The sequence below is a fragment of the Rhinopithecus roxellana genome, chromosome 1 (assembly GCF_007565055.1).
Source record: "Rhinopithecus roxellana isolate Shanxi Qingling chromosome 1, ASM756505v1, whole genome shotgun sequence".
NCBI lineage: Eukaryota > Metazoa > Chordata > Mammalia > Primates > Cercopithecidae > Rhinopithecus > Rhinopithecus roxellana.
In genome coordinates, this window is record NC_044549.1 from 56,136,377 (window position 1) to 56,158,447 (window position 22,071).

The 22,071-nt window shown below is 55.6% G+C and overlaps 4 protein-coding genes across 7 annotated transcripts; 3 read left to right on the plus strand and 1 right to left on the minus strand.

Moving 5' to 3' along the window:
- Positions 1-3,080: 3,080 nt before the first annotated feature.
- On the plus strand, positions 3,081-8,242 carry TMEM115 (transmembrane protein 115). Its single transcript, XM_010369096.2, has 2 exons — positions 3,081-4,463; positions 7,444-8,242. The coding sequence occupies exons 1-2, from the start codon at positions 3,613-3,615 to the stop codon at positions 7,646-7,648; spliced, it is 1,056 nt and encodes a 351-aa protein (XP_010367398.1). The 5' UTR covers positions 3,081-3,612; the 3' UTR covers positions 7,649-8,242.
- A 672-nt stretch (positions 8,243-8,914) lies between these two features.
- LOC104666923 (cytochrome b561 domain-containing protein 2) lies at positions 8,915-12,254 on the minus strand. Its single transcript, XM_010369084.2, has 4 exons — positions 11,972-12,254; positions 11,398-11,549; positions 10,912-10,949; positions 8,915-9,740 (listed from the first exon to the last, which is right to left on the minus strand). Exons 2-4 carry the CDS (start codon positions 11,522-11,524, stop codon positions 9,237-9,239), a joined length of 669 nt encoding a protein of 222 aa, XP_010367386.1. The 5' UTR covers positions 11,525-11,549; positions 11,972-12,254; the 3' UTR covers positions 8,915-9,236.
- NPRL2 (NPR2 like, GATOR1 complex subunit) lies at positions 11,870-15,444 on the plus strand. Of its 3 annotated transcripts, none has more exons than XM_010369066.2 (11): positions 11,870-12,376; positions 12,918-13,009; positions 13,107-13,275; positions 13,440-13,548; positions 13,921-14,057; positions 14,149-14,246; positions 14,368-14,404; positions 14,518-14,611; positions 14,687-14,804; positions 15,030-15,172; positions 15,258-15,444. In XM_010369066.2, the coding sequence occupies exons 1-11, from the start codon at positions 12,299-12,301 to the stop codon at positions 15,323-15,325; spliced, it is 1,143 nt and encodes a 380-aa protein (XP_010367368.1). In that variant the 5' UTR covers positions 11,870-12,298; the 3' UTR covers positions 15,326-15,444. The 3 variants fall into 3 exon arrangements, with proteins under 3 accessions (XP_010367368.1, XP_030792444.1, XP_030792402.1); XM_030936584.1 differs by having other exon boundaries at positions 12,248-12,376; positions 13,112-13,275; XM_030936542.1 differs by lacking the exon at positions 11,870-12,376 and having other exon boundaries at positions 12,388-13,009; positions 13,112-13,275.
- Positions 15,445-17,082: 1,638 nt separating this feature from the next.
- On the plus strand, positions 17,083-22,054 carry ZMYND10 (zinc finger MYND-type containing 10). Of its 2 annotated transcripts, XM_010369105.2 has the most exons (12): positions 17,083-17,712; positions 17,972-18,080; positions 19,312-19,428; positions 19,546-19,599; positions 19,718-19,855; positions 19,956-20,044; positions 20,144-20,244; positions 20,596-20,768; positions 21,023-21,148; positions 21,232-21,353; positions 21,465-21,590; positions 21,679-22,054. In XM_010369105.2, exons 1-12 carry the CDS (start codon positions 17,621-17,623, stop codon positions 21,752-21,754), a joined length of 1,323 nt encoding a protein of 440 aa, XP_010367407.1. In that variant the 5' UTR covers positions 17,083-17,620; the 3' UTR covers positions 21,755-22,054. The 2 variants fall into 2 exon arrangements, with proteins under 2 accessions (XP_010367407.1, XP_030792964.1); XM_030937104.1 differs by lacking the exon at positions 17,972-18,080 and having other exon boundaries at positions 17,084-17,712.
- Positions 22,055-22,071: the final 17 nt, after the last annotated feature.

Sequence of the window (22,071 nt, forward strand, 5' to 3'; positions counted from 1 at the left end):
TACTAGTGTATCTCCATACCACAGATGAGCAAACTAAGAGGAGAAAGCCTTTCCCCCCAGGTGAGAAGGCTGAAAACCAGCAAAGATTTTAGAGAGGTGTTGGCCACAGGGGTTGGGGGGCTTGGATGCTAAATAGATGAAGGGGCTTCCAGGCCTCAGCCAAGATGGGGACTTTTTTCTCACTCCTCTGCAGGGGTCTGCTGCAGAGCAATGTCTAATCCACAACCCCCAAGACAGCTCCCATGGCCTGCAACAGCCCTTGCAATCTTGGATAGGGTGGTCGGATAAAATACAGAACACCCAATTTTGAATTTCACATCATGAATGAATTTTTAGTATGAAAGTGTTTCAACTATTGTGTGGGACATACCTATACTGAAAAACTGGGGGCTGGGCACAGTGGCTAATGCCTGTAATCCCAACACTTTGGGAGGCTGATGCAGCAGGATCGCTTGAGCTCACGAGACCAGCCTGGGTAAGATGGCCACCCTGCCCCTGCCCATGTCTCTACAAAATAAAAATTTTTTTTTTTTTTTTTTTTTTTTTGAGGCGGAGTCTCGCTCTGTCACCCGGGCTGGAGTGCAGTGGCCGGATCTCAGCTCACTGCAAGCTCCGCCTCCCAGATTTACGCCATTCTCCTGCCTCAGCCTCCTGAGTAGCTGGGACTACAGGCGCCCGCCACCTCGCCCGGCTAGTTTTTGTATTTTTTTAGTAGAGACGAGGTTTCACCGTGTCAGCCAGGATGGTCTTGATCTCCTGACCTCATGATCCGCCCGTCTCGGCCTCCCAAAGTGCTGGGATTACAGGCTTGAGCCACCGCGCCCGGCCAAAATAAAAAATTTTAAAAAATTAGCTGGGCTGGCCGGGCGCGGTGGCTCAAGCCTGTAATCCCAGCACTTTGGGAGGCCGAGACGGGCGGATCACGAGGTCAGGAGATCGAGACCATCCTGGCTAACACGGTGAAACCCCGTCTCTACTAAAAAATACAAAAAAGGCCGGGCGCGGTGGCTCAAGCCTGTAATCCCAGCACTTTGGGAGGCCGAGACGGGCGGATCACGAGGTCAGGAGATCGAGACCATCCTGGCTAACATGGTGAAACCCCGTCTCTACTAAAAATAGAAAAAAACTAGCCGGGCGACGTGGCGTGCGCCTGTAGTCCCAGCTACTCCGGAGGCTGAGGCAGGAGAATGGTGTGAACCCGGGAGGCGGAGCTTGCAGTGAGCTGAGATCTGGCCACTGCACTCCAGCCTGGGCCGCAGACTCTGCCTCAAAAAAAAAAAAAAAAAAAAAAAAAAAAAATACAAAAAAATTAGCCGGGCGAGGTGGCGGGCGCCTGTAGTCCCAGCTACTCGGGAGGGTGCGGCAGGAGAATGGCGTGAACCCGGGAGGCGGAGCTTGCAGTGAGCTGAGATCCGGCCACAGCACTCCAGCCTGGGCGACAGAGCGAGACTCCGTCTCAAAAAAAAAAAAAAAAAAAAAAATTAGCTGGGCACAGTAGTGTGTGCCTGTAGTCCCAGCTAATCAGGAGGCTGAGGCTGGAGGATCCCTTCAGTCCAGGAGTTTGAGGTGGCAGTGAGCTATGATTGTGCCACTGCACTCCAGCCTGGGACAAAGCTAGACCCTGTTTCAAAAAAAAAAGTGGGGGGAGGGGACATGATTATACTCAAAGATTATTCGTTGTTTATCTGGAATTCAAATTTGACTGAGCATCCTATATTTTGATTTGCTAAAACTGGCAACCTTACCCTGATGTGGCAACCAGTGGGAACCCAGACCCCAGAAAAAAAAGCATCAGCACCCTTTGTAATCTGTAGGCCATGCACACATCAGCACACACTGAAATCAGTGGCTGAAAGGAAGGGATTCTGTGCTTTATAAAAGTACTTTGTCTAAAATTGTTTTAATTACATGTACAGCTTTTTGTTTTGAGACAAAGTTTCACTCTTTGCCCAGGCTGGAGTGCAATGGCAGGATCTTGGCTCACCACAACCTGCGCCTCTCAGGTTCAAGTGATTCTCCTGCCTCAGCCTCCCAAGTAGCTGGGATTACAGGCATGTGCCACCACGCCTGGCTAATTTTGTATTTTTAGTAGAGACGGGGTTTATCCATCTTGGTCAGGCTGGTCTCAAACTCCCGACCTCAGGTGATCCGCCCACCTTGGCCTCCCTAAGTGCTGGGATTACAGGCATGAGCCACCGTGTCCAGCCTATATATACAGTTTTTTTTTTAAGTAACTCAATGTACAAAAAAAAAAAAAAAGACAGAACACAACCACTGTCAGAAGCCACTGTGGCGTGAAGTGGGGCCAGAACAGGCCTGGCCCAGGCTTGTGGAGAGACCTCTCTTCCTCCGCAGTGATCAGAAGTCTCTAGTGGGGAGAAGCGTCACTGAGGGCAGCCCAGCCTCGTCCCTATGCGGGAGGGAGTCCTAGGCTTGTGCTCCAGGTCCACCTCACTTGGAAAAAAGGCAACGTGAAATAACAAACCAAAAATGTTTCCAAGTGGGAGAAAACAAACAAAAAAAGGCAACATGGGCAACACTCCCTGAGTACCCAGGGTGGACTGGCATTTTACACCCCTTTCCCCTTATTAGGACAGGAAGATCATGTCATCATCTACATTTTACGGTCCATGACACTGAGTTTCAAAAAGGTTCAGGAACTTAACCAATGCCACACAGCCGCCAAGGCAGAGCAAGGGTTCCAGCCTGGGTCAGGTCCCATTCAACAGACCACGGAGGTTCTGTTTGTCACACAGTGACCCACACCCACACGCCAGCCGAGAAGGACACACTCGCTCAGAGGTACATGCACAAATAGAGCTACTCTTCCCAGGGAATTCAGCAAGTGTGGGCGCTAGAGCTGTGTTGCTTCCCGAACCCCCACCGCCGCTTTCAGGGGTTAGAGATGCTAATTCATCCCTTCCCACCTCCTGAGAACCGACGGAAACGGTCCCCGAGAACTACAAGTCCCAGCACAGTCCCCTCTCACCACGACGGGAACCGATCCGTGCGCATGGCCTCCTGGGACTTGTAGTTCTAGCCAGAACCCTGTCCCACTCTTCCCCGGCTGCAACCAAGGACTCCGTATCCCAGCATGCAGAGGAGCCGGAACACAGGCGCTTAGAGGACAGCCCGCTGCCGCCGGGGGCGCGCAGGCGCAGCACCCTGTTTGTCGGCCCCCCGAGAAAGGAGGTACGGTCGAAGCCAGGAGCCAGGCCCAGCGGGAGCTGACCAGGCTTGACTCGGGTACGGAACTAGCCCCCTTGCGAACCGAAGGGCCTCGGAGTGGATGGAGGAGGCCCAGCCCTGAGATCAACGCCAGCCAGGCTAGCCTGGCACGGGGCCTACAGGGTGGGCAGGCGGGCGTGCCGAAGCCGTCCAGGGCCTTCCCTCAGGTCCCGGGCGAGGGGCCTACGCTGCGGCCCGGCGACAAGGCCCGAGTCGGCCCCTCAGGACCAGAGCCCCACCCGATCGGAAGCGGATCCTTTACCAGGGCCATAGGCCAGTGACTAGGCCGGGCCTGGGCCTCCCATCGGGGCCGGACTGGGACGAGGCCCCGGGGAGGCCCCTGGCCTACCAGACCCTTTCCTCAGGTCGACAGCCGCCGGAAAGATGCAACGTGCCCTGCCAGGCGCCCGCCAGCACTTGGGGGCCATCCTGGCCAGCGCCAGCGTGGTGGTGAAGGCTCTGTGTGCAGCCGTACTATTCCTCTACCTGCTCTCCTTCGCCGTGGACACAGGCTGCCTGGCGGTCACCCCGGGCTACCTCTTTCCCCCCAACTTCTGGATCTGGACCCTGGCCACCCATGGGCTGATGGAGCAGCATGTGTGGGACGTGGCCATCAGCCTGACCACGGTGGTGGTGGCCGGGCGTTTGCTGGAGCCCCTCTGGGGGGCCTTGGAGCTGCTCATCTTCTTCTCAGTAGTAAATGTGTCTGTAGGGCTGCTGGGGGCCTTCGCCTACCTCCTCACCTACATGGCTTCCTTCAACCTGGTCTACTTGTTCACTGTCCGTATCCACGGCGCCTTGGGCTTCCTAGGTGGTGTCCTGGTGGCACTCAAGCAAACCATGGGGGATTGTGTGGTCCTGCGAGTGCCCCAGGTGCGCGTCAGTGTGATGCCCATGCTGCTGCTGGCGCTGCTGCTCCTGCTGCGGCTCGCCACGCTGCTCCAGAGCCCGGCACTGGCTTCCTATGGCTTCGGATTGCTCTCCAGTTGGGTGTATCTTCGCTTCTACCAGCGGCACAGCCGGGGCCGAGGGGACATGGCTGACCACTTTGCTTTCGCCACTTTCTTCCCTGAGATCCTGCAGCCTGTGGTGGGGTTGCTGGCGAACTTGGTGCACGGCCTCCTGGTGAAGGTAAAGATATGCCAGAAGACGGTGAAGCGCTACGATGTGGGTGCCCCATCCTCCATCACCATCAGCCTGCCAGGCACAGACCCTCAAGACGCCGAGCGGAGAAGGTACTGTGAAATTTTCCAAAATCTTGTCAAGCTAGGAGCATACTGGTCGAGTCGCATACCATCTGTTGAGGTGTTTGCCGTACATAGGTGGAGACCTACAGTCAGGTGTTAGGGCAGATCTGGAAAGATAAAATCAGTCTTTGGCCTTGAGGAACTCAGCAGTTAGGTGTCTGGGGTCCACGAGGCACTTTCCTCACCACTGTGGCCACTTAGAGACTTATTGTCTCAAGAAATGCAGTTTCCTTAGGTGCTGTGAAGGCCCAGTGGAGGTACACAGAACCCTGGCCTTGCCTCAGAATCTCAGAATCCTAGACATTGGGCCTGGGAGCCAGAAGCAACCTGCTGGTACTTTCCCTGTGAGGAAGGGACAGGGAAGGAGGCCTGGGGTCCTCGAAAGGTGATCTGGGCCACTCCAATTTCCAAATGCTGTGTCCTCTTCCTGGGCTTTAACTCAGATGCTGTGCTTCTCTGCCACTTATTTATAGAGAGGGAAGCTTGGGGTATTACCACATTTACCTCCGTCTCCAGCAGGCATGTGTCACCAAAACCAGACACAGGCTACATGACCCACTGAGGGAGCCTGCTGACTACACCAGGGAGTGGCGATGACCCTTTCATTATCTATAAACCAAGCCATCCACAGCATCAGGAGTCCCAGCTGAATTCTTCACTAAATGCACTTTGGCCAGGGCAGGAGGGATCTTTTTAAATTCAGCTCTTTCTCTCTCTCCCAGATCTGTGGAGCCAGCAAAGTGGTCCCAGCTTTCACAAAATCCACAGCTCCATTTCCAACATTATTATTGAGTGTTTTGAGGCAATTACTTGAGTAGTTAAGATCTGGGGCGGGCTTTGTCCTTTGCATTGCCAAGGCTCCTGCTTTTGCTCACCTGTGAATGGGGTCGTGGCAGAAAGCTCTATGAATTTAGCTGCAGTTATCCCTGTATTTACTCTCCACTGGGCTGTGGAATTGAGTGTGGGACACATTCCTTTCTTGAAGGAGTTCCAGCTGGGGAAGGGCCACAGATCACTATGGGCCCAAGGTGTGGTAGGTGTTGAAAAGTATATACACGGTGGCTCAAGCCTGTAATCCCAGCACTTTGGGAGGCCGAGACGGGCGGATCACGAGGTCAGGAGATCGAGACCATCCTGGCTAACACGGTGAAACCCCGTCTCTACTAAAAAAATACAAAAAACTAGCCGGGCGACGTGGCGGGCACCTGTAGTCCCAGCTACTCGGGAGGCTGAGGCAGGAGAATGGCTTAAAAACCCAGGAGGCGGAGCTTGCAGTGAGCTGAGATCCGGCCACTGCACTCCAGCCTGGGCGGCAGAGCAAGACTCCGTCTCAAAAAAAAAAAAAAAAAGAAAAGAAAAGTATATACAGCATGCTGTAGAGCATAATTCTGGGCTCTAGAGCTTGGGTCTTTATAGGTGATAAGCCTTAAGGACAGAAGTCTCTCTTAACCTTAGCTGGTATTAAAGTTGGGGCCAGGAGAGCTGGGCCTGGTAGGAATTGAACTGTCCCCCAGAGCTATTCAGGTGGGGCCAGGCCAGTGGGGACCCCTCCTCCACTGAGAGGTGTTGGATTATTAGGGTTGGCTGGACATTCGAAAACCTCTGCCCAGGCCCAAGAAAATGGACGCGGGGGAAGCAGGTTGGTGGGGAGGAAGGGAGGGTCAAGAGGCGAGTTCTTGGCATAGCCTTATGGTTGTTAGCTTACATGGGGGTGGGGGTTATTCCTCCAGCCACTTTGACATCTGACTGCATGGCCATGCCGAACTCCAAAGGGCTACCAGGAGAGGGAGGCAGGGTTTCCTGTCTCTCTGGTCCTTGTGAGGAAGTGACTAGTGTGACACCCGCTCTCTGCCTTGGCAGGCTTTAGATGGAACTGGCAAGGGCATCATCAGGATGGGAGCCTGGGTAGCAGCAGGGAAGGACTGTCCTGTCTATGCCAACTTGTCATGTGTGAGATTGACGGGCAGGGTGGAAGTGTGCTAGGGCTTTCTACACCCGTGTCCTTGTTGCCTCTTTTGTCATGTTCCCTGGCATGGTGTAGATTTTGGTTCTCAGCTGGAACCTGAAAGGCTACACGGGCTGTCCCCACATTGGTGGCACAGAGAGGCTGAGGCATAGGAGTCCACAGTGGTCACTGTTGAAATGGTTCCCTGGCAGCTGCGGCACTCCACCTTCTGGTCAGCCAGGGTCCCAAGCACATGTGTAAACCTTCTTCTGTTGGACTTTCCCACCTGCCCTCAAAGTGGGGCCCCTAAGGATACACCCTGTGGAAGCAGTAGGCTCTGGCCTATGCCTACCCATGTGGGCTGTTTCTCCTTCTCCTCTTGCAAGGGTTCCTCGAAGTCCCTGCTCTAACAAGGGCCTTGGTGGCTTTGGGGGTTCTTCTGAGAGGGAGAATATTAGCGTCAGTTAGGATGGGTAGACTTACCCAGGTTGGCCCTGCTTCCTGGGCTGAGCACCAAGGGAGGTGTTGAGTTCCAGCCTTCCCCATTGACCCTTGCCAGGAGGGTCAAGATACCCCTAACCAGGAGACGGGGAGAATTAATAACCCTTCCCTTGGATGTGATGCCCGCACCCAGGCAGAAACTCCTGGAAACTCCAAAACTTGCCGTTCCACCCATCTGCCCTAGGGCATTAGTTCCACCCACCCTTAGATACCACCCTCAGAACCATTCCTGGTGGCTGGCCTGGTGGGTAGTCTGGCAGACACCCAGCTGACCTTCCCACCCTGGAGGTGCCTCAGCTATGGAGGGAAGACTCTTAGAGCCTTTGGGTTATCATTCTGATGGCAGAGTGGGTCCTAAACCAATCTCTGGGGAGTCCCAGGCTCTGCATGGTGAAGGGGAAACATGGGATTCTGGGGGAGGAGTCTAGGTGGTACGGTGAGGAGTCAGCCTGCTGCAGAAGGGCAGAGAGCATGAGCCAAGGCCAAACCCAGAGTGACCTGTCCTCTCTCCTCTGGCCCCAGGCAACTGGCCCTGAAGGCACTCAATGAGCGGCTGAAGAGAGTGGAGGACCAGTCCGTCTGGCCCAGCATGGACGATGATGAAGAGGAGTCTGGGGCCAAGGTGGACAGCCCCCTGCCCTCAGACAAAGCTCCTACACCCCCAGGGAAGGGGGCTGCCCCAGAATCCAGTCTAATCACCTTTGAGGCAGCTCCCTCGACACTGTAACTCCAGACCACCTGGAGTGTGGCACCTCCCCTCCTGAGCCCCCCTTGACATCCTCTCAGCTACTCCAGGGCACCTGACTGCTCTGAGGAGAGGGAAGAAGACCTGCTGGGGCTTTCCATGGCCTTCTGCTGTTTCTTGCCAACACTACCCAGGACTCTTGCTACCTGGTTCCAACTCCAGACAACCACTATGCCAGGCCTGGAGCCTCTGAGGCATCGGCCAGTCCAGGCCCTCATCTGAGGTAAGAATGTACATCAGCTGGCAGCCCCAAGCAAGTGGCTGCAGGGACACTGATGCCACAGCTCCTGGGCCGGACCTCACATCTGAAACTGGTTGCCGAGAGCCCTGAGCCAAGGCAAGGATTTGCCAAAAATGTTCTGGGGGCCCAGCAAAAGCAGGAGCTGACCTGGGGCTGCACATCCCTGCCCATCCACAGAAAGACTGTTCCTGTCAGGATTTGTTTCCCTCTGCTGTGGCCATGACTGCTTCTGGACCAGAACAGCTTCGGCTCCCAGGTATTTTCTACAGGACCACTTTGAGTGGGCAGCCAAGCCCAGGCTCGCAGTATCAATAAAGCAGTTCTCTGACGAATGACTCCTGGGCTCTTGTCAGGCCACCTTGTGCAGCCCCTCATCACGTTCAACTGCAAAGTTAGACAGGGACTTGATTGTCTCCATGGTAACTCCACCTGGATAGAGAAGCCCATTGCCCCAGCTCCCCACCACCGCCACCACCACATGCACACTGCCAAGTAACCTTCCCAGAGCTATTGCCTCAGACTCTTACTCCTTTTTTCTTTCCCTTCGAATCCCTATCTGGGAGGCCTTCTGTCCCTGCCTAGATCTGATGATAAGGGCCTCTCCATCATAAGGCGCTGTTCTTATCCATGGTTTACCTCTAAGACAGAATGTTCAGTGCTTGCCACCCCTAGAGACAACTCGCCCCCAGCTCCCATCCTGTTATTGTATGTATCTAACCCTCACAGTCTGAAGACTCCAGCACAGTGGACAGCCAGGGGACAGAAAGGACACACAGCTGTACCATTCACAGCTGCAGCTCTAGGGCCTGCCAGGGCCCAGAGTGGCCTGGGAGGCTCAGCAGCTAGATCCTGGGGATTTGTGTGCTGGGAGAGCTTCAGCCCCATAGGGAACAGCCAGGGATCAGAGGGGTCCCCATCTTGCCCAGCTGCCCATTTTCCCATGCTGATGGCATTAACAAGAACCATCCCCAGCTCTGGGCTGCTTCTCCCATCAATCTTTTCAGTCATTTTTGTAAAAATTTTTACTTTTTTCTCTCCTGAAATTTCTGGACACACAGTACAAGTATGAGCTGCCTTGCAGGGGAGGCAGTCTTGCAGCCCTAGCTTCATCCAGACACATGATGCATAAGTTCCTCTGGGATGACGGAGAGAGGGGAAGGAAATGGGAGGCACTCCAGCATGAGCAGGAATTCACATATGGGCCTCCAACTGCCCAACTGTCCCAGTGCCTGAGGTGTCCCCTGACTCAGCTGAGAGAGTTCAAGAGGTCCCTACCCCCAGCTCCTACATGGAGGGGCAAATCCAGGCTTCCCCTAGGCTGGGAAGAGCTCATGGTTGGATCCTCTTGCGGTATAGGTAGGCATTGCTCACCTGGTTCATAATGACCAAGCTGGTGAGGACAGGGCATAGTGCAGCCAGGTACCAGGCTGCACCAGTGACAGAAGCAGTGAACCAGAGTGAGCACATGCCCAGCAAGAGGCTGGCACTACCCAGCAGGTAGCCCACCAGCCCAGAGGTAGCATGGTATAGCTTGAGCTTCGCCAGGGGCCAGCGGGGCAGCAGCTTGGGGTAGAGCAGCCCCACTCCACCTGAGCATTGCAGCCCTGCCCACAGCACAGCCAACAGCCCTGCCTGCCCATGCCGCGTAGCCAGGTGGGCTTTGCCAAGCTGCTCTTTGTGGAGGATGACAAGGCCGAGGCCCAGCAGTGCACACAGCAGGGCCAGCAGCTGCAGCACCCAGTGGCAGCGTGCTCGGCCCTTCCGTGAGAGGGAGCGCAGCAGCGAACTCTCAGGAGAAAACACCAGTAGTGCCTCGGTCATCAGGAAGGAGAACTGAGGAGACAGGGGATGGGAAGCTCAAGTGAGGGTGCTGCCCCAGAAGAGGGGAAGAGGGCTTTATGTAACTCTCAGCTGCCAGTGAGTCTGGGCTGATTCCCCTTTTTCTTTCTCTCCCCACTGACAAGACTATCCCCATTTGGTGGGGCAAGAGTGGAAAACTCCATCTGGGATGATATATGTGCCCTGAATAATCTCCACACTTCCTCCTAGGTGCCAGTCTGAAATGTCATCTGTGCTATGTTACCAAGCAAACACAAGGTTTGAGATGTGGCAATTATAAATGATTCACAAGCTTTGTTTCCCTAACGTGGGGCTGGATACAATTTCTTGGCAAGAGCTGGCCACACGGGTGCACTATTTCAGGGAAAGTTAGGTGCATCACCAGAAATTAAAGTAAAAAGGGACAGAAGTGCATCAAAATGCAATGTCTCAGCTTTCTGCCTAGAGGTGGGTGAAGCCTCGTGCTTAGACAAGCCTTACCCATTTGACCTGGGTCTTAATTACTCTGATTCGTCTTTTTTTTTTTTTTTTTTTTTTTGGAGATAGTCTCTCTCTGTCACCCAGGCTGGAGTGCAGTGGCATGATCTCAGCTCAATGCACTCTCCGCCTTCCGGGTTCAAGCGATTCTCCTGCCTCAGGCTCCTGAGTAACTGAGATTACAGGCACCTGCCACCACACCCAGCTAATTTTCTTTTTTGTGGGGGCGGGGGGGGGGGTTGGTTTTTGGTTTTTTTGAGATGGAGCCTCGCACTGTCGCCTAGGTTAGAGTGCAGTGGCACAATCTTGGCTCACTGCAACTTCCATCTCCTGGGTTCATGTGATTCTCCTGCCTCTCCTCCCGAGCTGGGACTACAGGAACGTGCCACCATGCCTGGCTAATTTTTTGTATTTTTAGTAGAGACGGGGTTTCACCGTGTTAGCCAGGATGGTCTCGATCTCCTGACCTCAGGTGATGTGCCCGCCTCGGCCTCCCAAAGTGCTGGGATTACAGGCATGAGCCACCGTGCCCGGCCTCAAGTCTCAAATATATACCATGAGCAGGAGTAGTTGGAGCATGCAACTCTTCCAAACAAATATTAAATGTAGACAAAGATCCAGAGGCTGCCAGGGCCACCAACCATGCCCATGCTCCCACCCCTAAGAACTGCCCAGGTCCACTACTTACAGCCAGAGACATAAGCACCGGGTGCCAGGAGAACAGGCCTGGAATGAGAAAAGGAAGCCTCATGGGGCTGAGGCAAGAAGAAACCAGCCATACCAATCCTTAAGGGTTGAGGAATATCAGTGGCCCATCACCCAAGGGGGTGCTGCCAAACTGTGAGCCCCCTCTTGCTCTGCAACAAGCTGACCCCACACCTATCCTCTCTTCCTGGCCCCTTCCTGGATCAGAGGCCATGCTTTGCCACTCCTCTGGCAGTCCTTCCTCCTTCCCTTACACTTCCTGAGAGGCAGCCAAAGGGAGCACCCAGACAAGGAAAGAGAAACCAGGAATTCTGTGTGCCCTGGCCACACCTACCTGCTCCACCCCACTCATCGCTCCGGCACCGAATTCCCTCAGCCAGCCAGGCCTGTTCCCGGGAGTCCCACTGCCCTTCCTCCCCAGGAAAAGCGGCCCTTCCCTTCCCAGAAGTCAGCTATGAATTCTACTTACTGGAGCCAGGCCTGGCAAGCACAGCCACAAAGATGGTAAAGCCCAGGGCCACAAGGTGGGCGGCAGCGCCAGAAGCAGTACGCAGAGCTCGGTAGATGTGTGACTCGGTCTCCGCAGAAAGGGCCATGGTCAGCCGTGCCAGTGGTTGTAGCCTGAAAGCATAGTAGCGTGGGCCAGGGTCTCAGGTGCCCACTGTTCACTCCTCACTGGAGAAAAGGCTGCAAGGCAGGTATGCCACCCTCTTCCAATAAGTTATGATAGGAAAGAACAGTACCAAGACCAGCACCAGGAACGGTCACAACATGCCAGTCGAGGGCCAGCGGCCTGTCAGCGTGTACTCATCTGAACTGGTACCAAACGCTGGTCCGCCTTCCAGGTAGGATGCCCAAAGCCATGTAAGACTACAAATCCCAGCGTGTACCACGCCGTCGCCGGCAGTAGAGCCCGCTGGGAGGGCGCGGGGCACTATGGAAATTGTAGTTCCCTGCTACGGTCCCAGTTACAGCGTGAATCCCTTAGCGCACCGCCTCCCCAAGTGCTGCGCGCATGCTGCCCCTCCACGCTAGGGACTTGCCTGCCTCAGCCGCAGCGCAGATCTGATACGGTTGTTTCCTCCAAAAAAAGCGGGATACTCCGGGCCCTGCCGCGCGCACCGCCGCTCCGTCGCGGAGCCGCTTTACTTCCGGGTGCGACGTCTACCCACCCAGGACTTCCGGGGACTAGCCCCCCAGCAGCCACGCCTCTGAGTCGCGCTGCGCAGGCGCCACTGGGCAGAGGGATTCGCGACCCTGCGTGCCCCAGCGGCACGGGCTTCGGGGCTGTCTGTGTCAAGTGTTCACAGGAGGTGGGGACGCCTCTGCGCGAGGAACGAGGAGCTACGGGCCTGGGCCTGGCTATTGCCATGGGCAGCGGCTGCCGCATCGAATGCATATTCTTCAGCGAGTTCCACCCCACGCTGGGACCCAAGATCACCTATCAGGTGCCACCCGGGCTTGCGGGACTGGGCGGGGAGAGGGACGTTCTCGAGAGCTCAACCGGCTGCCTAAAGGCGGTAGTTTCCCGTGCTGCACGCAGGCATGCTACTTCATTCGCAGACAACTGTGAGGCTAGAGGATAGTCAGACCCAGGCCCCTGGCTCCCAGTGTGGAAGGGAAGACATAGGTCACATTGGCAATGTTTGTAGGATATTGGGCTGTAGGCATCCGGTTGAGAGGTTCCAGGTCCCACAGAAGGTGAGGTGGGTGACCCATGAGTATCCCTGAACTGAGTGAAGAGTAAATGATGCATAGAAAGTTTAGATAAGGGAGGAGAAAGTGTTCCAGGTAGAGCGAATGCAGAAGCCAGGAAGGAGGTGAGATCATAGCGTGTGTTTGGAAATAGAAAGAATAGGCCTGAGTGGGTGGGAGAGAGGGGAATGCTGGACAAGAGGACTTGGGCTTGGGGGGCATGAGGAGGTCACCATTTGTACTACACCAAATACAGATGTCCACTGAGGGGCCCATTGCCACTCCCCTTCCCAGGTCCCTGAAGACTTCATCTCCCGAGAGCTGTTTGACACAGTCCAAGTGTACATCATCACCAAGCCAGAGCTGCAGAATAAGCTTATCACTGTGTGAGGCCCTAGCTCGGGGTGAACGGTGGGCGGCAGGGGTTGTCCCAGGAGGAGGAAGGGACAGACTTGGGGGCCTGACTCTGTTCCAATTATCTAGCACAGCCATGGAAAAGAAGCTGATCGGCTGTCCTGTGTGCATCGAACACAAGAAGTACAGCCGCAATGCCCTCCTCTTCAACCTGGGCTTCGTGTGTGATGCCCAGGCCAAGACCTGCGCCCTCGAGCCCATCGTTAAAAAGCTGGCTGGCTATCTGACCACACTAGAGGTCTGCAATGAGATGGGCTTGGGTTTACGGACAGTTGGGGAAGGTGTTCCCATGTCTCCTAAGTCCCCCAAACCTGAGACCCTGGCAACCAGCTCAGGACTCAGGGCAGCCAACCAGCCAGGGGTCCTGGGATGTGCCCACCATGCTGTCCGTGCTCTATCTAGCTAGAGAGCAGCTTCGTGTCCACGGAGGAGAGCAAGCAGAAGTTGGTGCCCATCATGACCATCTTGCTGGAGGAGCTAAATGCCTCGGGCCGGTGCACTCTGCCCATTGGTATGGCCAGCCTCTGCAAGGACAGCAGAGGGGTAGAGGAGAAATGGGAAAGTGAGCCCAGCCAGTCAGGGAGGACAAGACTTATGAACACATTGGTGGGCAGGAAATAGCCATGGGCTGAGGTGCCCATGTCTAGGGTCCAGTGCATGATGGAGCTGGGACTGGGGGTAGGGGGGAAGTAGAGCTCTCCAGCTCTGCCCCTTGGGCAATTCCTTCCCCTTTGTGGGCCTCAGTTTCTCACTTCATAAAAAGAGAAAGATTAGACCTACCCAGAGGCACCTGCTTGCCCCAAGGGATGCTGGGAGGCCTGGATGGTAATTGAGGGCCTCTTGGAAGAAGTGACACTGAGGATATGGATGGGACCCCTTGCAGATGAGTCCAACACCATCCACTTGAAGGTGATTGAGCAGCGGCCAGACCCTCCGGTGGCCCAGGAGTATGATGTACCTGTCTTTACCAAAGACAAGGAGGATTTCTTCAACTCACAGTGGGACCTCACTACACAACAAGTATGCCATCCCTCCCTGGGTATCATCATCTGGGGCTGGCCACAGCGCTGGCCTCATCCTTTTCCTTCTGACCTTGTCCTACTCTGCCCAGATCCTGCCCTACATTGATGGGTTCCGCCACGTCCAGAAGATTTCAGCAGAGGCAGACGTGGAGCTCAACCTGGTGCGCATTGCTATCCAGAACCTGCTGTGAGTGGGCCTACAGTCATACCCGGTACAAGGTCACCAGCCAGGGAACAGCTCAGGGGCCCTGGGTGTGAGGGTTGGGAAGGCATGGTCCTCAGAAGCTGAGCACAACTCTGTCTCTCAGGTACTATGGCGTTGTGACACTGGTGTCCATCCTCCAGGTAGGTGAGTTGGGTTTGATTAAGTGACTGGACCATGTGACTGGACCAGACCAGGGCTGTGTCAGCTTCCCAAGCCCCTCACTCAGGCCCCTATGCCTTCTGCTACCCTCTAGTACTCCAATGTATACTGCCCAACGCCCAAGGTCCAGGACCTGGTAGATGACAAGTCCCTGCAGGAGGCATGTCTATCCTACGTGACCAAGCAAGGTAGTGGTGGGCTTTGGGGGAAGCCATCTTGGGGAGGGCAGGGCCACATGGTAAACTTATCCCTGGCACCCACAGGGCACAAGAGGGCCAGTCTCCGGGATGTGTTCCAGCTATACTGCAGCCTGAGCCCTGGCACTACCGTGCGAGACCTCATTGGCCGCCACCCCCAGCAGCTGCAGCACGTTGATGAACGGTCAGAGGAGAATTCGCTGGGGCATTTGGGAGTTACCTGAGGAAAGCTAGACCCTTTATGTCTCTCAGGAGCCCTGGGTCATGGGGCACTGCCAATCCAAGCAGGCTTCCTGGAGATGATGGGCTACAAAGACAAAATTGAAGGGAGACTACAGGAAAGGGTTCGCCTGCCTGAAAGAAGGCCTGGCCAGGGCGTCACCCCTCTGTTCTCTGATCCTCATCCTAGGAAGCTGATCCAGTTCGGGCTTATGAAGAACCTCATCAGGCGACTACAGAAGTATCCTGTGCGGGTGTCTCGGGAAGAGCAGAGCCACCCTGCCCGGCTTTATACAGGCTGCCACAGCTATGACGAGATCTGCTGCAAGACAGGTGGAGGCAGGCGGGCAGTCGGGGTGGGGTCAGGGCAGGGTGGCCAAGCCAAGGCCACTGACCTCTCCTCCACCACCCCACCCAGGCATGAGCTACCATGAGTTGGATGAGCGGCTCGAAAATGACCCCAACATCATCATCTGCTGGAAGTGAGACTGGTGGTGGCTGGATGGACACATTGCTGTGGGTAGTCCCTCCTACCAGGAGGCTTGTCATACTGTCTAGAGCTTGACTCTTAGTTCTGTAAATAAAGACATCCATTTCAAATAGCCTTTATTGAGTGCTGCTTCTGGGCCAGTCACGGGAGACCCAGCGGTGAATGAAATAGCCACGAGCTATGCTCTAGATCGCCATCTGGTGGGCAGGACCGACAATCGCCAAGTAAAAGTCCTGGTTAATTACAAAAAAAAAAAAGTCCGGTCGCCGTGACTCACCTGTAGCCCCAGTTACTCAGGAGGCTGAAGTGGGGGGATCACTTGAGGCCAGGAGTTGGAGGCTACATTTAGCTGTGATCCCATCACTGCACCCCAGCCTGGGTGATAGAGCAAGACCCCATCTCAATAATAATAATAATAATAATAATAATAATAATAATAAATAAACCTAGAAAGAAAGAGATGTAGCTGGGCGCTGTGGCTCATACCTATAATCCCAGCACTTTGGGAGGCTGAGGCGGGTAGATCACCTGAGATCAGATGGTCAAGAACAACCTGGCCAACATAGTGAAACCCCATCTCCACTAAAAAAATATAAAAAATTAGCCAGGTGTGGTGGTGCGCGCCTGTAATCCCAGCTACTCAGGAAGCTGAGGCAAGAGAATCACTTGAACCCGGGAGGCAGAGGTTGCATTGAGCCGAGATCATGCCACTGCACTCCAGCCTAGGTGACAGGAGACTCAATCTCAAAGAAACAGATGTGATCAAGAGTGAGTTGGGAGGCCGAGGCAGATGGATCACGAGGTCAGGAGTTCAAGACCAGCCTGGCTAAGGTGGTGAAACCCTGTCTCTACTAAAAATACAAAAAACTGCGTGTGTGGCGGGTGCCTGTAATCCCAGCTACTTGGGAGGCTGAGGCAGAGAATGGCTTGAACCCAGGAGGTGAAAGTTGCAGTGAGTGAGACCACACCACTGCACTCCAGCCTGGGTGACAGACTGAGACTCTGTCTCAAAAAAAAAAAAAAAAAGTGAGTTGGGTTGGAGGCAGGGACTGCTCTGGATTAAACAGCCAAGAAAGGCCATACTGAGATGTAAACTGAGCCCTGAAGGAAGCGTATTCCAGGCAAAGTGCAAAACCCTGAGGCAAAAACCTCTTTGGAATGTATGAGGTAGGTCCAGGGAAGCGAGGAGAGGAAAGAATCCAAGCCCCGAGGTACAAGACAGGCAAGAAGTAGGTCTTGCAGAGCTGCTGGTAAGCAGCACCGGACTTAGCATTTTGAGGGCCAGAGGTAGCCACAGAGCCCCTTATGCGAGGGAGTAATGTCTATACACTTTTTTTTTTTTTTTTTTTTTTTTTTTTTTTGAGACAGAGTCTCCCTTTGTTGTCCAAGCTGGAGTGCAGTGGTGGAATCTTGCCTCACTGCAAACTCTACCTCCTGTGCTCAAGTGATTCTCCTGCCTCAGTCTCCCGAGTAGCTGGGACAACTGGTGTGTGCTACCACACCTGTCTAATTTTTGTACTTTTAATAGAGACAAGCTTTCACCATGTTGCCCAGGCTGGTCTCAAACTCCTGACCTCAAGTGATCTGCCCGCCTCGGCCTCCCAGAGTGCTGAGATTACAGGCGTGAGCCACCGCGCCCGGCCTGATACACACTTTTAAGGCTCTGGGGCTGTCCGTGAGGATCAAGCGTGGAAGTAAGTCTGCAGAAAAGGCTGCCGCAGTTAACCCATGACAGGTGATGACAGTCGGGACATAGGGAGGATGGAGAGAAGTGCGCCCTGGCAGTATTTCAAGAGCCAACTAATGGAGCCGGGACGCGAGAAATAGAGGAACCAGGAAGCCATAAGGAGGAGGAGGAGCAGCGGGTGGGTCAAGATGCCACAGCCGCAGGAGGAGCTCGTGGGGTCGGAGTTACCCCCAACCCCGTGCAAGCCGACTTGGCGTCCGAGGGCAGAGTCCAGACCACAAGGATCTGGAGCTCAGGAGAGACTCGTGGGCCACATCGCGAGAAAGCTGTGGGAATCCAAATATTGTGGCGATTGGCAGCCGCGTAGGCGAGGCGGGCTGGAGACCCGCCCGGATTTAGGCGCGAGCCACCTCCAGGGGCGGAGCCCAGGCCGCACTGCGCAGGCGCGGCTAACCCGTTTCCATGGCTGCGAGAACTCTCGCTCCCCAACCGTCCCGCAACTGTCCTGTCCCAGACTCTGGCACCGTCGGGGTCCGTCGTCCCCGAGTGTTTCAGCATCCCCACCCTGGCTGCTGCCCAGGATCCGTCGGACCCCGGCCTCGATATGGGAGACCTGGAACTGCTGTTGCCCGGGGAAGCTGAAGTGCTGGTGCGGGGTCTGCGCAGCTTCCCGCTACGCGAGATGGGCTCCGAAGGGTGAGGCACCCGGGTCAGGCGGAGTCACGGAGTCATTGTCCTTGAATGGGGGAGCTGGAGCCTGACATGGGGGAGGGGCTGCCCAGTGTGGAGGGGCTCCCAAATGGGGGAGCAGAGTGTTCCGAGACAGGAATATTATTGCTCCTGAGCCCCCTGTGTCCCCTCAGGATCAGGTTAGGCTTCAATAGGATCCAGCCCCCATCCCCACTCCGAATGCACACATGTGGACCCACATGCACTTACACACCCTCTGAGGCAGGTGGAACCAGCAGCACGAGAACCTGGAGAAGCTGAACATGCAAGCCATCCTCGATGCCACAATCAGCCAGGGCGAGCCCATTCAGGAGCTGCTGGTCACCCATGGGAAGGTACCCCGAGGTCACAGGCAGGGTTCCTGCCTTCCCCCATACCTCACCTACTCTAACCCTCAGGAGTCCCCTGTGTACTTTTCCCATCTGGCTTGGTACACCTGTCCTCCCTGAAGGGGAGAGAGGAATGTGTCACATGTTTCATTTTGTGTCCCTGTTGGACAGGCCTCTGGTACACCAGGCTGGGTGGAGGGCATGAGTTGATTAGGGAGAAAGCTGTAGGTCCTAGAACAGCTTAGGCTTCGAGGGGAAGGCCCAAATGCTAAAGGCATCTGTGAATTGACTGTAAGGCTGGGGAGGGGGTGGGGAGGGCAGGAGGGAGGGGAGATAACTGGAAGTGCAACTTTGGCATGGAAGGAGGCAGCCTTCCTAACATGAGAGGGGGAATTAGAAACCAGGGAGATGACTGGCTGGAACATGGACCAGGGAGTGTCACTAGCAGATGACCTGAGATATCAATTGACCAAAAAAAAAAAAAAAGCCGGGTGTGGTGGCTCATGCCTGTAATCCTAGCACTTTGAGAGGCCAAGATGGGTGGATCACCTGGGGTCAGGAGTTCAAGGCCAGCCTGACCAACATGGTGAAACCCTGTGTCTACTAAAAATACAAAAATTTGCTGAGCATGGTGGTGCACACCTGTAATCCCAGCTACTCGGGAGGCTGAGGCAGGAGAATCGCTTGAACCTGGGAGGCAGAGGTTACAGAGAGCCGAGATCATGCCACTGCACTCCAGCCTGGGTGACAAGAAAAAAAAAAAAAGAATTCCTTTGCAAGAGAAAGGTGGAACTCATACAAGGGGATAGGATAAGAAGAACAGGGCACTGTGAAGGGTCCTGAGTAACAGTGAGGCCAAGGCACACAAGAGCCTTGGAGAACCACAGGACAGGGACAAGAGGGAGGGCATGAGCAGAAGCGCTGACTTGAAAGGGACGCCTGAATGGGCGGGGGGAGGATAAGGGTACAGGTGCAGGCAGGGCAAGGCAGTCTGGCAACTGGGCAGGAGCCAGTCACATAAGCACGAGGGACATCACAGAGGTGTTGGGAGCAGCTGGAAACGAAGGTCTGAAATGCAAGAGAAAAATCAGGAAGGATAGCCATGGGGTTTGGGATAGTTTAGGGGCCCAGCAGTGTTTGGGGAGATCTGGGCTGAGCTGAGCCGAGCTAGGGATGGGAGGGTTGCCGGGCAAAGGTAGGCCCATCTCATCCCTGTCCTTTACCCCACCCTTCAAAGGTCCCAACGCTGGTGGAGGAGCTGATCGCAGTGGAGATGTGGAAGCAGAAGGTGTTCCCTGTGCTCTGCAGGGTGGAGGACTTCAAGCCCCAGAACACCTTTCCCATCTACATGGTGGTGAGCTAGGCCCCTGGTTCATACCTCCTCCCACTCCTTCAGAGGGCTCTGGTCTGGGGAGGGGAGCTGGTAGCCCCTATCCCTACCACAGGCCCTGTCCCTCTCTTTGTCTGTCAGGTGCACCACGAGGCCTCCATCATCAACCTCTTGGAGACAGTGTTCTTCCACAAGGTGAGGGACTATCTCTGCCCATGGGCCACAGTTTCGGGTCAGGGCCTGGCAGGAAGGGAGGTTGTATCTGTGTGGGGAGGGCATCAGACACAGAAAGTTTCCCTCCCCCTTTCCCCAGGAGGTGTGTGAGTCAGCAGAAGACACTGTCTTGGACTTGGTAGACTATTGCCACCGCAAACTGACTCTGCTGGTGGCCCGGAGTGGCTGTGGTGGCCCCCCTGAAGGGGAGGGGTCCCAGGACAGCAACCCCATGCAGGTGGGTTGAGGTTACCTAGGGTTGTGAAAGCCTAGGTCTGGATTCCCCAAGGCCTGCACAGGCAAGGGTGGCCCAGCGTGAACACTCTGTGACCTCGCAGGAGCTGCAGAAGCAGGCAGAGCTGATGGAATTTGAGATTGCACTGAAGGCCCTCTCAGTACTGCGCTACATCACAGACTGTGTGGACAGGTGGGCAGTCCGACTGGGCCTGGGCCTACCATGGAGGGCTGGAAGACTGGGCCTGTAGCCTGCCTCTGCTCACCTCCTTCACAACGTCCCTGCCCCTAGCCTCTCTCTCAGCACCTTGAGCCGTTTGCTTAGCACACACAACCTGCCCTGCCTCCTGGTGGAACTGCTGGAGCATAGTCCCTGGAACCGGCGGGAAGGAGGTAGGGTCCTCCTGCACCAGCCTAAGCCCCAGGCTACTGCTTCAGGATATCTTTTTGATAGAGGGGGCAGTTTGCACACATGAAGACAAACCCCGTCCCCAAGCCCATCTGAGGATACCAGGATGCCTCAGCCAAGGTTGGCCTAGACCTGAGCTCTGCAGCAGGCCAGGCCCATGTGTCCACTACTGAGGCTCACCCTGTTCTGGGGTTAGCAGCACTATAGCCTGGGCAAGTCTTGTGGCCCAGGTTCTCCCACCATTCCCAGGCAGTGGTCAGTCTCCCAGCCCCCACAGCTGGCTCACTTGACGAGAATGCAATGCCTGCACCCAGTGTGCTGGTTCCTCTCCCCAGGCAAGCTGCAGCAGTTCGAGGGCAGCCGTTGGCATACTGTGGCCCCCTCAGAGCAGCAAAAGCTGAGCAAGTTGGACGGGCAAGTGTGGATAGCCCTGTACAACCTGCTGCTAAGCCCTGAGGCCCAGGCGCGCTACTGCCTCACAAGTTTTGCCAAGGGACAGCTACTCAAGGTCGGACTCCCTCTGCACCAGCCCCCACAGCCCCAGCACTGCCCTCCCCATCCTACCCTGACCGTATCCCTGCTGTTTATCTTTGCCCACCCACTTCAACCCCCATGTTCTTTTCAGTCCTTGGGCCTCAGGTGACATACCAGCTAGTGGGACATGGACCCCCACAGGCATGCTCAGCCCAACCCAGCCCCTTCCTTTTCCTTGGCCCCCTGGCCAGCACCTGCATCACTGGCCTCCAATGGACACTCTTGCAGCTTCGGGCCTTCCTCACAGACACACTACTGGACCAGCTGCCCAACCTGGCCCACTTGCAGAGTTTCCTGGCCCATCTGGCCCTGACTGAAACCCAGCCCCCTAAGAAGGACCTGGTGTTGGAACAGGTAGACACTGGAAAGTTAGCTCCTCAGGACCACTGTCCTACTTTACCAGCACCTTCCTGCCACTCTCCACTCCTCTCCCCTAGATCCCAGAAATCTGGGAGCGGCTGGAGCGAGAAAACAGAGGCAAGTGGCAGGCAATTGCCAAGTACCAGCTCCAGCATGTGTTCAGCCCCTCAGAGCAGGACCTGCAGCTGCAGGCACAAAGGTAAGTCCCGTGAAACTGGCAGGAGGAGTGGATGGGATGCAGGAGGCATGGATGTGGGCAGGGATGCCCCCACCTTCCAGGGCCAGTCAGACCTTCCTGACTTTCCCCCAGGTGGGCTGAGACCTACAGGCTGGACGTGCTAGAGGCAGTGGCTCCAGAGCGGCCCCGCTGTGCTTACTGCAGTGCAGACGCTTCTAAGCGCTGCTCACGATGCCAGAATGAGTGGTATTGCTGCAGGTGAGGGTATCCTAGGACCTTGGACCCCTAAGCCCTACTGCCACATCCCCCACATGCACTGCCATCCTCAACACCCACCTGCCTGCAGGGAGTGCCAAGTCAAGCACTGGGAAAAGCATGGAAAGACTTGTGTCCTGGCAGCCCAGGGTGACAGAGCCAAATGAGGGTTGCAGTTGCTGAGGGCCGACCACCTATGCCAAGGGAAGCCACTCAGAATGCACCCCTGAACCTCAAGATCACAGTCCAGCCTCTGCCGGAGCCCCAGTCTCCGCAGTGGAGAGCAGAGCGGGCGGTAAAGCTGCTGACCCATCCCCCTCCTCCCCACCCCAAGGGAAGGCTCGAGACTTCCTGCCCCACCTGGTGGGCAGGCCAAGTGCGTTGCCTCAGCAAACTGGGCCAGGAGGGCGAGGGCCGGATGTGGGGACCCTCTTCCTCTAGCACAGTAAAGCTGGCTTCCAGAAACACGGGTATCTCCGCGTGG

Bases quoted from the DNA above. Each gene is read 5' to 3' on its own strand.
- NPRL2 (XM_010369066.2), top strand. From the start codon at position 12,299: ATGGGCAGCGGCTGCCGCATCGAATGCATATTCTTCAGCGAGTTCCAC. The intron at 13,276-13,439 runs GTCTGCAATGAG...TGCTCTATCTAG, and splicing joins GCTATCTGACCACACTAGAG to CTAGAGAGCAGCTTCGTGTC. The intron at 14,612-14,686 runs GTAGTGGTGGGC...TGGCACCCACAG, and splicing joins ATCCTACGTGACCAAGCAAG to GGCACAAGAGGGCCAGTCTC.
- LOC104666923 (XM_010369084.2), bottom strand. From the start codon at position 11,524: ATGGCCCTTTCTGCGGAGACCGAGTCACACATCTACCGAGCTCTGCGT. The intron at 10,950-11,397 runs GTAAGTAGAATT...TTCTCATTCCAG, and splicing joins GCTTGCCAGGCCTGGCTCCA to GCCTGTTCTCCTGGCACCCG. The intron at 9,741-10,911 runs GTAAGTAGTGGA...CTGTCTCCTCAG, and splicing joins CGGTGCTTATGTCTCTGGCT to TTCTCCTTCCTGATGACCGA.
- TMEM115 (XM_010369096.2), top strand. From the start codon at position 3,613: ATGCAACGTGCCCTGCCAGGCGCCCGCCAGCACTTGGGGGCCATCCTG. The intron at 4,464-7,443 runs GTACTGTGAAAT...CTCTGGCCCCAG, and splicing joins CAAGACGCCGAGCGGAGAAG to GCAACTGGCCCTGAAGGCAC.
- ZMYND10 (XM_010369105.2), top strand. From the start codon at position 17,621: ATGGGAGACCTGGAACTGCTGTTGCCCGGGGAAGCTGAAGTGCTGGTG. The intron at 18,081-19,311 runs GTACCCCGAGGT...CACCCTTCAAAG, and splicing joins TGCTGGTCACCCATGGGAAG to GTCCCAACGCTGGTGGAGGA. The intron at 19,429-19,545 runs GTGAGCTAGGCC...TTTGTCTGTCAG, and splicing joins CCTTTCCCATCTACATGGTG to GTGCACCACGAGGCCTCCAT.